Raw genomic sequence first — 15,480 nt, 5'->3', positions numbered from 1 at the left:
TTTTTTTTTTTTTTTTTTTTTTGAGACAGGGTTTCATTCTGTTGCCCAGGCTGGAGTGCACTGGTGCTATCTCGGCTCACTGTAACCTCCACCTTCCGGGTTCAAGCGGCTCTCCTGTTTCAGCCTCCCAAGTAGCTGAGACTACAGGCACGCACCACCACACCTGGCTAATTTTTGTATTTTTAGTAGAGATGAGGTTTTACCTCGTTGCCAACCTGGTCTTGAACTCCTGACCTCAAGTGGCCTCGGCTTCCCAAAGTGCTGTGATTACAGGCATGAGCCACCACACTAGGACAGCTTGGGCCGGCTTTCTACCCTAGTCCCATCCCCAGACCCAGCCTGAAACTACACATTCTGACCCACCTACTGCCACCCAAACCAGTGGCAGTTCTACTCAGAGGCACAGAACTGAAGTCCCATTTCATAGCTTAGAATACTGAGGTCTATGCATGGTGGGAAAGGAGCCAAGTTTGAGGAGACAGAAGAAAGCAGGGTTTAGGGTCAACCCCTTTCCCATTTTCCTTCCAACTTTTACACCTTGGTAGCTGCTGTTCCTACTATCTAGAAGCCCTCCCCTAACCCAAAGCTACTTGGCATTCAAGGCCCAGCTGAAGTGTTCTTCCTCCAGGCAGCCTTCCCTGACCATCAGGCTCTTACCCTCCTCTGGGATCTTACTGCACTTATAGCCAAGGCTGCCCAAAAGGGCATTGCTTATGCACTGTCTCCCACAGGTTAAACTGGAGGAGGGGCCATTGAAGCCAGGCTCTAAAGAATAAGGAGGAATCCGCCTGGCTGGGAAGGGCATGGGTTGGGAAGGGCATTCCTGGTAAAGGGAACAGCAAAAGCAAAGTCATGGAGGTGTGAGAGTGTCAATTAGTGAAGGTCAGTTACCGTAACTATAAAAAACACCCTGATATTTAGGGTAGAACAAGCCCCAGACAGGCAGAGAGGTTATAGAAGAGAAAACCATTTTCACCCCTTGGAAGAAGGGAACAGTGAGAGATGCCTTTATGGAGGAAGTGGGCAGGATATTAGCAGACAAAGAAGAGTAGGGGAAACACAGCAGGAGCCTACACAAGGGGCAAAGGCAGGGGCTGGGAAAGTGGAGGATGGCAACACAGAGCAGCAAATGGCTTGATGTGAAGGGAACATAGATACTAGAAGGAGTACAGGTAGGGCCAGATCGAGGGGAGGATCTAGTGCCAGGCCAAGAGAGCTGTTGTTACCCACGTAAAAGATGAGAGCTTTTTGAGTAGAACAAGAAATGGTCAGTTCACAAAAATTCTTTATCTGATTTGGAACAGCCAAGCTTCTGAAGCCTTGAATGCCAACCCCAAGCTGGGGTTTCCCCTCCAGAGGGAGGTGGCCAAGGGGAGGAGGAGGAGAAAGGAGGGGAGGCAGAGACAGTACACTCTGCCCTCACCTGGCTGCAATGGTGGCCACATTCTCCATCCAGGCCATGATCTGGCCCCCAAAGGTGTTGCCCTGGTGATTGGCATGGGGAGGCAGGACCAGCTCCACGCTCTCCACACGAGTCTTCTCGGCTGGCACCATGTGGCTGCAGTCTCTGTTCTCCAGATCTGACCAGGGATGGGGTGAGGGAGGGAAGCGGGGAGGTGAGAACATTCCCAAGGGCAGCCCCTCCCCACAGGCAGCCCGGGGACCCCCACCACTCCACCCCACTCAGGTTCTTTTATTTATTCGGCACCAAGTGCACATGAGGCAGAGGGTGGCCCTGGGTGAGAGAGATGAGCCAGTTCAGTGCAGTGGACCCATCACCAGCTCTGAGACAAGACAGCTGGTCTGAGTCTCAGCTCTACTCCAGACTGCCTGCATGGCCTTGGGCAAATGGAGTAATCCCTCTGAGCCTCGGTTGCCTCATTTGTAAAGGCAGATGTGAACTCCGACCCGACAGAACTGTGTGAAGATGAAATATTATTGTCACAAAGTGCTTGACTCAAGGCCAGGCGTAATAGCTCATGCCTGTAATCCCAGCACTTTGGGAGCCAAGGTGGGTAGATCACTTGAGGCCAGGAGTTCAAGACCAGCCTGGCCAACATGGCGAAACTCTGTCTCTACTAAAACACAAAAAAATTAGCGGGGCATGGTGGCATGTGCCTGTAATCCCAGCTACTCTGGAGGCTGGGCCATGAGAATCACTTGAACCTGGGAGGCAGAGGTTGCAGGGAGCCAAGATCACACCACTACACTCCAGCCTGGGTGACAGAGTGAGATTCTGTCTCAAAAAATAATAATAATCACAAAGAGCTTGGCTCCAGTAAATATGCTCTCAAAAAGGACGGTTTTTCCCTGCCCTCTGCCCTGGTATCCTTGGCAGCAATGGAATTAGGATATCCTTAATAGGAGAGGCCAGGCAGTGAATGGGGCCTTGGGCTTCAGGGCAGCAGATGCTGGCATGCCCCACCAAATCCAAGGTGGTGTCATTTGTCTCCCATCTCCCATGGAGAGACTTCTTCAGGGAGGGTCCATCAAAGAGCTGGCATTGCCCTTGGCTTGGCTTACAGACTCTCAGAGATGCCACAGACAGGGTCAGGGCAGACAGGAGGGGAAGTTGAGGGTGGCCTGAGCCAAGGTCTGGAAACAGGATGGGGAGGGTATTCACAGGGCAATGGGGCCTGTGGCTTAGCAGGAGCTGCAGTGGGTCAAGAGACAGTACCCAGTGGAGCTGAGTGGCCAGCCAGAAGGCCCAGTGCCAGGCAAAGGCACTTAAGCTGATTCTTAGGTGGGAGGGCTGTTAGGACAGAAGAGATTTAGGAGGGCTGCAAGGGGATGGATGGATCAAGGGGGCCTTGATGACTGTAGGAAAAGCTGGGCCTCCCCAGCTCCAGCCTCCAAGCCCAGCATAATCAGGGCACGTGGAACTCAGGGCACAGCTTGCTGCTTCCACTGGGCTTTGCAAGTTCTGCCTGCTCTCTCCCCACTCCGAGGAGATTTTCTCCCAAAATCACCTGCTTTTGGTTTCAAGGAAGACCCAAATTTAAACATTCTGGAGATGAGTAAACAAGTCCAAGGTCTCCCCTCTGGGCCTTTGCCCAGGCTATGCCCTCTGTCAAGAACCTTTCCTTATATCCCACCTGTCAAAATCCCACCCAATCCAAAGTAGATCTTTCTGTACTGGTATAGAACAACCCCCAAGATACATTTCTAAGGCGAAACTACAAGATACAGAACAGTATGTACTGAATGCCCCTTTTCAGGGGCTAAATAATACATGCTATGCTTAGATATGCAGGGAATACTTCTGGAAAGATACCCTAAAACGGGTAATAGTAGTTGCTTCTGAGGAGAGGACCTGGATTCTGGGATAGAAGGGAGTCTTGCTTTTTATTTTATATCTTTATATATACACACACACACATATACATAAGCATATATATATGCTTTTTACATATATTTTATATATGCTTTTTATTTTATTTTATTTTTTGAGACAGAGTTTTGCTCTTTTTGCCCAGGCTAGAGTGCAATGGCACAATCTCGGCTCATTGCAACCTCCGCCTCCCAGGTTCAAGAGATTCTCCTGCCTCAGTCCCCCAAGTAGCTGGGATTACAGGTGCCTGCCACCACACCCAGCTAATTTTGTATTTTTAGTAGAGACGGGGTTTCACCATGTTGGCCCTGCTGGTCTTGAACTCCTGACCTCAGGCGATCCACCCACCTCGGCCTCCCAAAGTGCTGGGATTACAGGCATGAGCCACCGCGCCCGGCCTATATATTTTTTTTTATAGATGCATATACATAAGCATATATATATATATGCTTTTTAAAAAATCCTACAGAGTCTTCAAGGTAGGATTTTTCAATACTATCTTCCCAAACACCTTGGCTTCTGGAGACCCAAATGTGTTTTGTGGACAAAAAAGGGATTTCCACATTACCTAACTGCAGTTTCATGGTTGCTGGAAGCTGGTAGAGAGGCCCAAACACTCCCTTTCCCTGGAGGAGACCTCGGGTCCAAGAGGGCTAGAGAGGCCCAGGGCCACCAGTGGGTGGAAGTCCCTGGAGCCTCCCTTCCTGCCTCTGTCCAGTGGGGGCCCGGGGCAGAGAGGCCATGCAGGACTCCAGCTACCCTCCCCATGCACGGCTGGCAGCTGCTCACCGTCCTGAATGGCGCAGTTAGCCAGGAGGTCCTTGATGGTGTCCGCATAGACAAGGCGCATGCGCCGGCGCTCGGCCGCCACACTGTGCTCCATCTTCTCCTCCTCTGTCCGTGGCGTGATCTGCTTCAGCTTCACCTGTCGGCCAGGGGACAGGGTGGGGGACACTCAGGGCAAGTCTCCTGAAATAGCACAAGGGCCTGTCCCCAGCACCATCCCATGCCCGAGGCTAGCACACGGCAGGCCTGGGCTGCTGCTTAGTTCCCAGGCTTCCTCCCTCTTTGCCCCATCTTCCTGCCTCCATGATGACCTGACACATATCCATCCTCCAGCTCCCACCCAGGTCCCTTCCTTGGGCAAAGGCTCAGAGGATGGGAGGTGTCACTGTAGGACATGCAGAATGGCGAGATCAGAAGAATCTTCGCTGGAAAAGCACAGGGAGAGGTGGGGGAAAGGAGTGGGGAGGTGGCTAGGGGGTCCAAATGCAATGGGGGGTGGGCCTTCCTCTGGGAGCTGTGGATTCCTGCTGTGTCCCTCCCCATCCCCTCTGCCAACCCCCAACCTCACCACCCTCATCCAGACTTGCCATGGCAGGTGCCCAGGTTGCTGAGCAGCGTCCAGCAGCCAGGTGCGCCCAGTTACCTTGGTGATCTCTCGGTGGGCCACGAAGGTGGCCAAGGCCTTGCATACATTCCACTGCTTCTCAGAGCACAGGTCCTCCGAGGCCACCTGGATGCCCACCTGGAGAGGAACAGTAAGGGCGAAGGAATGAGGGACAACATTGCACTCACCAGCGAGAAGGCCCGCAGCTCCGCCAGATAGCAAGTTCCAGCCCAGGCCAGGCCTCTGGAGTTTCTGCACCATCTACCAGGTCTGGGAGGCCAGAGATCTGAGGTGGGTTTTGACTCTGCCCTTGGGTCCCCGGGAAACCTTGGGCAAGATACTTCCCTTCTCTGGGTCTCAGTTTCCTCATCTACGAAGTGGGAGTGATCAGACCTACCCTTGCGGGATTGCTGAGAGAATTAAAATGAGACTACGTCTACAACAGGGCTTACTATAGGTAGAATGTTGGCTAAATTTAAAGGATAGGCCAGGCTCAATGGCCTGTCATCCTAGAATTTTGGGAGGTTGCAGCGGGAGGATCACTTGAGGCCAGGAGTTCAAAACAAGCCAGGGCAACACAGTGAGACCCCGTCTCTGCAAAAAAAAATACACACAAAAATTAGCTGGATGTGGTGGCGCATGTCTGTAGTCCCAGCTACTCAGAAGGCTGAGACAGGAATATTGCTAAAGCCCAGGAGTTCGAGGTTACAGCAAGCTATGATTGCACCACTGCACTCCAGCTTGGGTGACAGAGTAAGACCTCATCTCAAAATAATAATACAAATAAAAATAAAAGATCAAGAACAGGCACCTGGGAGTACCTGAGCATTTATGGGGTGCCCAGAGGCATACTCAGGACTATGTCACCCAGCCTCAGTGCTCCCTCAGGAACCACAGGCCCAGCTGGTGAAGTTGCCTGGGCCTGAAGTCCATAGGCGGGAAATAGAGCCCTCCCCCACAGCTCACAGAGCCCTGGGCATCTCCAGCAGTCCTCCATTAACTTGACAACCCTGCCACAGGGGAATCACGTTCCCTCTTGCAGATGCAGAGACGGGCTGTGGGAGGCAAGCTCATGGGCCAACCCAGCACTCTCCCTGCCCCAGCTCCTCCTCCAAGATCAGGTGCTCCTGCTGCCTTCCCTCCACTCTCACAAACACCCGGCTGCTGAGGCTGGATCTGAAGACTCAGGGGCCTGGAAGTCAAGTCCCACGCTGGAATCTGTGTAGCTCAGTGACCTGGGACAAGTCCCTTCCCCTCCCGGGCCTCGATTTTCCTGTCTGTGTTACGGGATTTGGGACAGGAAGATCTTTGGGATTCCCCTTGCTCTGCCAATCATTACAGAACTCTGCTGTTCTAATCAGGGCCCTGCAAAGGTGAGTGGCCCTGGGCTGCAGGGAGAAGAATGGATAGAGGAAGTAGAGGACCCACCCACGCACCCACTCCCAAGCAGTGCCCACCCCACACACCTCCATGCTGGAGTTGAAGGCCCGGTTCACCTTGGCCTTGATATTCACCACTTGTCCAACACTGGGGAGAGGAAAGCAGGAGGTGAGCCTTCCAGAGGGGCCAAAGGAAGGAACAGGGGCCTCAGATACTTGCAGCGCCTCTCTTGTGGGGAGCTGGCAGGAGAACTCCATGGTTTGCAGGGCATATTCACATCTGCGATGTCGCCAAATCCTCAAAGCCAGCTAGCAAGATAGTGTCAGCACCCCATTTCACAGATGGGGAAGCTGAGGCAGAGAGAAGTAGCATGATTGCACTCATCTGCTCCCCCATTCCCTACTCCCTGTTATCCAATTAATGCCTGTGCTTCTTTCTGTGCTTGGCTCAATGGTCCCCTCCTCAGGGGAGCCCTCCCTGCCCTGCAGTGGCCCACCCACCAACAGAGGCCCTGCAGAGGCTCACCCTGCAGCACTCTCCTGGCAGACTGACCTCTGTCCCCCACAATTCTTAAGCTCTACTAGGGTAAGGGCCATGTGTTTTGCTCCCCATTGACTCTCCAAGGCCTAGCACATGGCACAGGGTGGGTCTCCCATAAAGGGTAGCTGACTGAATTAATGCATTCTACATGTACTGAATGCCTAGTAAGGGCAAGATGCTATAAACAAAGGGCGGGGAGAGAAATGGAAACATTTAAAGAATGCCTGCTAGGTGCCAGGCACTGTGCACTGCCCCACTGGAGCCTCAGAATAAGCTTGGCAGGTAGGTTTAGGAGAAACTGAGCATTAGAGAGGTTAAGTCATTTGCCCAAGGTCACCAAGCTAAAAACTGGCAGCGCCAGGCTTCTAGACTGACTCTGTTGACTGCACCAGCCCCACTCTTTCCAGTTGCAACCTGTCCTTCTGGAATGATTCCCACATCCAAATGAATCCCCAGGGGAGCCTCCTAGCCTAGGCCGTGCCTAATGGAGGGGACAGAGGGTGCCCAGCTGATGGACTGTGGGGAGGAGGGACAGGAGGCTAAAGGCTGGCCCCATTCAATGGCCATGTGATCTCCAGCAGGTCCTTTCACTTTCAAGGTTCGTCAGCCTTGGCTCATGAACATGGAGAGTGCCATGCCGACTTCTTTCTCAAATGACAGTCTCCTGGCCAAGTCTAGGAAGGTCCATTCCAAGGGGCCTGCTGGTCAGGGGGCCACCATGAACACAGTGGGGATGGCCACACAGGCCTGGGTTCCAGTCAAGCTCCACCTTGACCATCACACTACAGAGCTGTGTGACCTTGGGTGAGTCACTTTGCCTCTCTGAGTCCCTTTCCTCCTGTGTAAAGTACCGCCTGTGGTTCTGAGGGTCAAGTGAGAGACAGTGGGACTCAGCCAAGCGCCAGGCCTGGCCCACAGCAGGAGCTCAATAAATACCACAAGCTCACATTTGCCAGACATTTGTTGATATGATTCCTGTTCATTTTTTTAGTAATACTAATGATCACGGAGGGGAGGGTCATTTTTAGGAGATCTATGCTGACATAGTGACAGATGAAGCATCACGATGTCTGCATCACACTTTCTTTTTTTTTTTTTTTTTTTTTTTTTTTTTTTTTTTTTTTTTTTTTTTTGAGATGGAGTCTTGCTCTGCCACCCAGGCTGGAGTGCAGTGGCCGGATCTCAGCTCACTGCAAGCTCCTCCTTTCAGGTTCACACCATTTTCCTGCCTCAGCCTCCTGAGTAGCTGGGACTACAGGCGCCCACCACCTTGCCCGGCTAGTTTTTTGCATTTTTTTAGTAGAGACGGGGTTTCACCGTGTTAGCCAGGATGGTCTCGATCTCCTGACCTCGTGATCGGCCCGTCTAGGCCTCCCAAAGTGCTGGGATTACAGGCTTGAGCCACCACGCCCAGCCAATGCATCTCACTTTCAAATCATTTAGCAGAGAGAGAGAGAGAAAGTATATATATTACATCTGTAATCCCAGCACTTAGGGAGGCCAAGGCAGGCAGATCACCTGAATTCAGATGTTCGAGACCAGCCTAGCCAACATGATGAAACTCTACTAAAACTACAAAAAATAAATGAATAAATAAATAAGCCGAGCATGGTAGGGCACACCTATAATTCCAGCTACTTGGGAGGCTGAGTCACAAGAATCGCTTGAACCCAGGAGGCAGAGGTTGCCGTGAGCCAAGACTGCACCACTGCATTCCAGCCTGGGTGATGGAGTGAGACTTTGTCTCTTAACAAGAAAAAAAGTATATGTATTTATTTATTTGTCCATACATAGATAAAGCAAATTTAGAAAAATGTTAATTATTGGGTCTCAGTGGTGGTGATAATTGTACTATTCAACTTTTCTGTATGTTTGAAAGCTTTCATGATCAAACATTAGGGCAAAACATTTCTGTGGTCCCCCAGATAAAAATAAAAGTCTATTTTCTCTGGTGCTGAGAGGAATTTGTGATTTTTCCTCCTCTCCCTCCTTCTCTCTCTACCTTCCCCCAAAGTCAACCAGACACCCATCTAGGTTGCTAAGCTCCTCCTCCTTCCTGACTGCCCTCTGTCCCCACAGCTCAGGCCCAAACTGTATCCCTCCCCAGGGCCACTGCCCAGCCTCCTCAGGGGCCCCGGAGTTCCCGGACACCCCTCCAGGTGTTCTTCACAATGCACACAAGCAACCCCCCATAAATAAATCTGACCCCCATCAAGACCTTCCCTAGACCAATTTACTCTCAGGAGACAGAGGAACATGTTAATTGCACCACAGAAATTCAAACAGAAAACCCAGATGATGAAGGATTCGAGAGGTCAAATGGCCAGCTTTCCTCAACAAATACATTTTGAGAGAGAGACAGAGTGTGCCAGAGAGCTGGTGGAGGATTGGTGGGTATCTATAGAGTTTTTTGGTTTTTTGGGGTTTTTTTTGAGACAGAGTCTTACTCTGTCACCCAGGCTGGAGTGCAGTGGCACTATCTTGGCTCACTGCAAGCTCTGCCTCCCAGATTCATGCCATTCTCCTGTCTTAGCCTCCCGAGTAGCTGGGACTACAGGCGCCCACTACCACGCCTGGTTAATTTTTTGTATTTTTAGTAGAGATGGAGTTTCACCGCGTTAGCCAGGATGGTCTCGATCTCCTGATCTCATGATCCACCAACCTCGGCCTCCCTACAGAGTTTTTTTAAGAAACAACCAATTACAGTTATTTGCATCCTGACTTGAATAACAAAATAACTGCAGGCTGGGTGTGGTGGCTCATGCCTGTTACCTTAATACTTTAGAAGGCAGAGGTGGGAGGATCACTTGAAGCTAGGAATTTGAGACCAGCCTGATCAACATAGCGAGGCTGACACCACGTCACAACAACAACAACAACAAAATAATAATAACAAAATAAAATTTAATTAGCCAGGTATGGTGCCACACGCCTGTAGTCCTGGCTGCTAGGCAGGCTAAGGTGGAAGGACTGCTTGAGCCCAGAAGTTCAGGGCCGCAGTGAGCTGTGATGGTGCCACTGCATCCCAGCCTGGGCATCAGAGCAATACTCCATCTTGAAAAAATAAATAACTGCAAAGCAAACAAAATAATAACAAATTCATGAGACAGTTTGGGCATCTGAACACTGACTAGTGATGTTAGTGAAAATTACTGTTAATTTTTTAGATGTGGTAATGATGTTAATGTTAAGGTTTTGTTTAAAAAGAATCCTTCTCTCAAAAAAAAAAAAAGAGGGCCAGCTGTGGTGGTTCACACCTGTAATCCCATCACTTTGGGAGGCCAAGGTAAGCAGATCACCTGAGGTCAGGAATTCAAGGCCAGCCTGACCAATATGGTGAAACCACATCTCTAATAAAAATACAAAAATTAGTCCAGCGTGGTGGCGGGCATCAGTAATCCCACCTACTCAGTACACTCAGATAAGAGAATTGCTTGAACCTGGGAGGCAGAGGTTGCCGTGAGCCAAAATTGTGCCACTGCACTCCAGCCTGGGTGACAGAGCAAGACTCCATCTCAAAAAATAAATAAATAAATAAATATAAAAAGAGTTCTTAGCCCTTAGAGATACATTTGGAAATATTTTTAAGTGGCAAAAGCAGAAACAAACAAACAAAAAAACTTCTTAATCTTTCCTCAGGTGTGTCCAGGCCTTCCCTGGCCACCAACCATGCTCCAGGCCCCTCCCCAGCTTGTCCTTCTTCCCGGCATCCTCTCTGGCTTTCCCTTCCACCTACAGCCTCCTCTGCCCAGATTCACCTTCACTCTGCTGTGCCCTGCAGCAGGTCCAGCCATCATGCATGTACCCCAGCCCTCTCTATTCCTTGCTCCCCTAAGTAAAAGAACTTGTGCTGGCTACGGGAACCTGGAGCTGGCCCAGACACAGCTCCACTGGCTTCAAAGTATCACTATGTACAGAGCTGACAGTACTGAAGTCAGCTCAAACACTTCCTCCAGGAAGCCCCTCCTTGACTACCCTCAGTGCCACAACACCTACCCCCAGACATATAGGAAATACAGCCCACTGGTTAAGAGCAAGGGCTCTGGGGCCATACTGCCTGCCTGGTAGTATATCCTGGGTCCTCCATTAGAGGTACCACCTTCAACAAGGTACTTCGTTCCTCTGTGCCTCAGTTTCCTCATCTGTAAAATGAGGATACTAATAGCTTTGACCACATAGTATTGTTTTGAGGATCAAATAAGTTAATGTATTTTAAAAGGCATCAAAATAATGTATCAGTATCGGTGCACTAATTGTGACAAAGGTACCCTACAAATGTAAGATGTTAATCATGGGGCACCTGGGTGTGGGGTATATGGGAACTCTCTGTACTATCTTTATTTTTATTTTCTTATTTATCCTGAGACGGGGTCTCACTGTGTCACCCAAGTTGGAGTGCAGTGGTGTGATCTTGGGTCATTGCAACCTCTACCTCCCAGGCTCAAGTGATCCTCCCACCTCTGCCTCCCAAGTAGCGGGGACCACAGGTGTATATCACAATGCCCAGCTAATTTTTGGTAGAGACAGGGTTTTGCCATGTTGCCCAGCTGGTCTGAAACTCCTGAGCTCAAGTAATCTGCCTGCCTCAGCCTCCCAAAGTTCTGGGATTACGGGCACAAGCCACTGCGCCTGGCCTTGTACTATCTTTAGAGATACAATGTTTTTATGAATTTAGAACTATTCTAAAATAAAAGGTATTACAAAGGAGGCCAGGCAGGGTGGCTCACGCCTGTAATCCCAGCACTTTGGGAGGCCAAGGAAAGCAGATCACTTGAGGTCAGGACTTCGAGACCAGCTTGGCCAACATGGTGAAACCATGTCTCTACTAAAAATACAAAACTTAGCTGGGTGTGGTGTCACACACCTGTAATCCCAGCTACTCAAGAGGCTGAGGCAGGAGAATCACTTGAACCTGGGAGATGGAGGTTGCAGTGAGCCAAGATCACATCATTGCACCCCAGCTTGGGCAACAGAGCAAGGCTCTGTCTCAACAACAACGAAAAAAAAATTACAAAGCAGAGCCCCCCTTTTTTTTTTTGAGACAGAGGCTCTCTCGCTCACCCTCTCACCCAAGCTGGCAGGCTGGAGTGCAGTGGTGTGACCTCAGCTCACTGCAACCTCCGCCTCCCAGGTTCAAGCAATTCTCTGCCTCAGCCTCCTGAGTAGCTGAGATTACAGGTGCCCGCCACCACACCCGGCTAGTTTTTTGTATTTTCAGAAAAGATGGGGTTTCACCATGTTGGCCAGGCTGGTCTTGAACTCCTGACCTCATGATCCACCCGCCTAGGCTTCCCAAAGTGCTAAGATTACAGGCATGAGCCACCCCACCTGGCCCAGAGCCCATTATTGCACAGAACTTCTCACTGAGAATTGAATAACGTTCCTACATCTGCCTCCCTGAAGATTGGGAGTTCCAGGGAAGAGGCTGTGCTCCAGTGGACTTTGCATGCCCAGTCTCAGCAAGGCCCCTGGTCTGGAAAAGGTGCTCATCTAATGTTAAGTGTGTGGTGAGGGAATGACTGATGACTGAATGAGTGAGCACAGGGACTGGCCAGTCTTCTTCCTTAATGGTGACACACTGAGCACCCAGTGAGTCCCAAATAAGCCCTTGGCACTTGATGTCCTAGTAGTGCTAGTGAGTTTAGGATCAGGCCCAGAGACAAGAGTTCTGTGTGTGGCCCTGCAGCCTATCCTGAGCCAAGGGCTCAGCCTGCTCCTTGGATCCCAGAAGCAGGATCTATGGGCAAAGCTATGGGGAGGCAAAGCCCAGTGTGTGTGATGAATATTCTTCTATTCTGTACAGCCATAAAAAAAGAGAAAAGAAAAGAAAAGAAAAGGCCAGGTACGGTGGCTCATGCCTGTAATCCCAGCGCTTTGGGAGGCCAGGGCGGGTGGATCACCTAAGGTCAGGAGATCGAGACCAGCTTGGCCAACATGGTGAAACCCCGTCTCTACTAAAAATACAAAAAAATTAGCCGGGCCTTGTGGCAGGCGCCTGTAATCCCAGCTACTCATGAGGCTGAGGCACAAGAATTGCTTAAACCTGGGAGGCAGAGATTGCAGTGAACCAAGATCATGTCATTGCACTCCAGCCAGGGTGACAGAGGGAGACTCCTTCTCCAAAAAAATAAAGAAAAAAGCCTACTTTGGTAATGAGGTAATGAGCTCCTCATCCCTGGAAGTATGTGAGCAGAGGTTGAATGGCCCAAGCTTCTGGCTCAGACTTTGCCAATGCACCTTGTCTAGGGGCCTCCCTATAGCCCAGTGACCAAGGACCCAAAGAGAATGTCCAAGCTCAAAAAGGCATTCACTGATTAAGTCTAACCCCTTCCATTTTGCAGATGAGAAAACTGAGGCCCAGAGAGAGAGACTGACTTCCCCAAAGTCACGCAGCACCCCACAATACTATCTCGGCCACACCCTGGCTGAGGGAACACCCACCCACCCACCACACTGAACAGCCGGTCAACTCCTAGCCCCCAGAAACATTGCAGAGGGGTTCATGCTTCCCCAGAGGCTGCCCCCATCTCATTTTCAGTCAGTTGAGTCAGGCTCTAGGCAGCACACAGGCTGACCAGGCAGGGAGTCAGGAGCACGGGCCCCAGGCTGATGGGAGAGAGACCAGAGGACCTTAAGGCAGAGGGGCTACTTACCTAATGGTATGCTCAAAATAGATGTCATCCATGGAAGCTGTGACACAGGGGCAGCCAGCGTGCCTCTCCGCTGGTGTCAGGAGAAGAAAGCCAGACATTAGTAGCCTCCCCCCATTACAGGCCTCTGCTCAGATGGTACCTCCTCAAGAGGCTTCTCCAGCCGCGCAAGTCAAGGCCACAACTCCCACCACATCCTGCCACCACCCTTCCTTACGCTCCCTCACCACAGACACCACCCTTGACCCTTTTCTGTATATCTGCTTTTCATGTCTATTGTCTCTCCCTCCCACTAGAGTGTAAATTACTCGAGGACAAGGATTTCTGCCTGTCTTGTTCATTGCAGTACCCCAGTCCTGGAACAGTGTCTGGCACACAGTAAACACTCAGTAAGTAGCTGTTGAATGAGTGATCATGCCACACTGGCCTGCTTCTCAGCCTTCTGGAGCCCCCGTCCCTCAACCACCTGTTCCCTGCCTGAGTCATTCTCACCCTCAGGACTCCACTCGGGTGCCTTAGTCCCACAGGAATCCCTTCCCTGCCCCCAGGCCTGGGTCAGGGCCTCTGAAACAGTGCTGGGGAACAGTCAGGTCACCTGTCTGTCCCCCACCCCCACCCCACCAGGCTGTGAGCTCTGTGGGTTGGAGAACACTGGTGCAACAAAAGGAATGAAATGGGCTCCGGTGCACCTTAACTCAAGGGAAGGAGCGCTGCAAGGCAGGCAGTCATGGGCTTTGCTCAACAGCATCTCCGAGCCAATCTGAAGCAGCCATGTGAAAGGCTGCACTGTGTTGAGGCAGGGACTTAGGGCCTGGGACCAACACTCAGGGCTGAGGGGGTCTGAGTAAGAGAGAGGTGGGCTGTGCTGAGCATCGAGATGTCAGAAAGGGCATTTCAGACAGATGGACCAGCATGAGCAAAGGCCAAGATGAGAAACAAGTGTGGCACTTAGGTGGACAGTGATCATCTCTGAAAGCACAGCCCCTGCTATGGGCCTGAGGGGCAGGTGGGGAGCCATGGGGAGCGCAGCCTCACCGGACAGGCAGGCCGTGGTGTCAATCCACTTGAGCAGCTGCCCAACGCTAAGCTCGCCGCGTTGGTTGGTGTGGCAGGGCAGTACCAGCTGGCTCATCTGCACCTCCGTGGGGTTCCGGTATCCCTCGCCGTCTGCCATGGCACTGTCGTTCCCTGCACGTGAGGCTGACTTCCGGGATGTGCGGCTGGAGAACACAGAGGCCAACCCCTGGGGGACAGATGGGGACAGAGAGGTCTGCTTGCTGCAGGGTCTCCCAGGTCTGTCCAGCCCTGCGAACTTAGGGTCTGGGGGAAAGAGAGTACCTAGAGCCACCTCCCACCAGACCCCAACGAGAGAGTGGTCACCACCCTCCAGCCCATGGTCTTGGATCCCAGGGAATCTGTAGATGCTGCTTCTGCCAAGTTTCCTTTTGGCCAAGAACTGCACGTGAACACGGCCTTGCACCCAAGTGGGGCAGTGGAGACAAAACCATGCGGAGAAGTCAGTCCTCGTTTCAGCTCCTGGGCCAACTTTAATTTAAAGTGTTGCCTTAGATTTACCTTCATTCTGGAAAGAGTCCCCTCTCTATGCAGGGAGGCCTAGAGAGCTCCTTAGCGGCCAAGCCCAGGGAACTGTTCCTAATACAGTGTTTCAAGAAGCTGCTCTGATTTCATCCCCAAAGGGCTCCTTTCTTGGGCTCCCTCCATCTTCAGAGGCCATCAGGACAGCTTCTGTGGCCTGCTAATGTCTAGCACTTGGATCTATTGACTGGGAGGGCCGTGGGCAGTCACTGACCAGCTGTCTGATCCAGGGCTGGGTACAGCAGCTGCCAGCTGGAAAACTGGCTGAAAAAATTCTCCAACTCATGAATTAGAGCCGGGGTTTCTGCTTGGAGCCAGCATGTGTTACTCTGCAGGCAGAAGAGGTGGGGTGTGCCCATCAGTCCTTTGGAAGGGAGGAAGAGGGAAGGGGCTAGCAGCCTGCCATCCCTAAGCAGACCATGAACTCAAGAGCTGGGCACACCCGCATGTGTGAGAAAAATGAGGAGGGACAGGCATATGGGTTCCGATTCTCATGGCCAATGCCAATTGTGTGGTGGTGATGACAGTCGCCACTAATGTTTATATAGCACTTAGGTGTCACATATTTTTATTTTCGTTTCTTTTTTTTTTTT

At 51.3% G+C, this 15,480-nt stretch overlaps 1 protein-coding gene across 1 annotated transcript in view; it reads right to left on the bottom strand.

Moving 5' to 3' along the window:
• Positions 1 to 15,480, bottom strand: part of ACOT11 (acyl-CoA thioesterase 11) — a 63,023-nt gene that overhangs the window by 12,666 nt on the left and 34,877 nt on the right. Inside the window, exons 2-7 of the mRNA XM_011926347.1 lie at positions 14,327 to 14,534; positions 13,295 to 13,364; positions 6,188 to 6,248; positions 4,761 to 4,859; positions 4,121 to 4,256; positions 1,424 to 1,580 (exon numbers count right to left, since the gene is read on the bottom strand). Coding sequence (XP_011781737.1) covers positions 1,424 to 1,580; positions 4,121 to 4,256; positions 4,761 to 4,859; positions 6,188 to 6,248; positions 13,295 to 13,364; positions 14,327 to 14,534 — 731 coding nt within the window. The remainder of the gene's footprint in view (positions 1 to 1,423; positions 1,581 to 4,120; positions 4,257 to 4,760; positions 4,860 to 6,187; positions 6,249 to 13,294; positions 13,365 to 14,326; positions 14,535 to 15,480) is intronic.

The sequence above is a fragment of the Colobus angolensis genome, unplaced genomic scaffold (assembly GCF_000951035.1).
Source record: "Colobus angolensis palliatus isolate OR3802 unplaced genomic scaffold, Cang.pa_1.0 Scaffold68, whole genome shotgun sequence".
Lineage (NCBI taxonomy): Eukaryota > Metazoa > Chordata > Mammalia > Primates > Cercopithecidae > Colobus > Colobus angolensis.
Note: the sequence above shows the minus strand (reverse complement) of the source record. Positions and strands in the feature narration are given on the sequence as shown.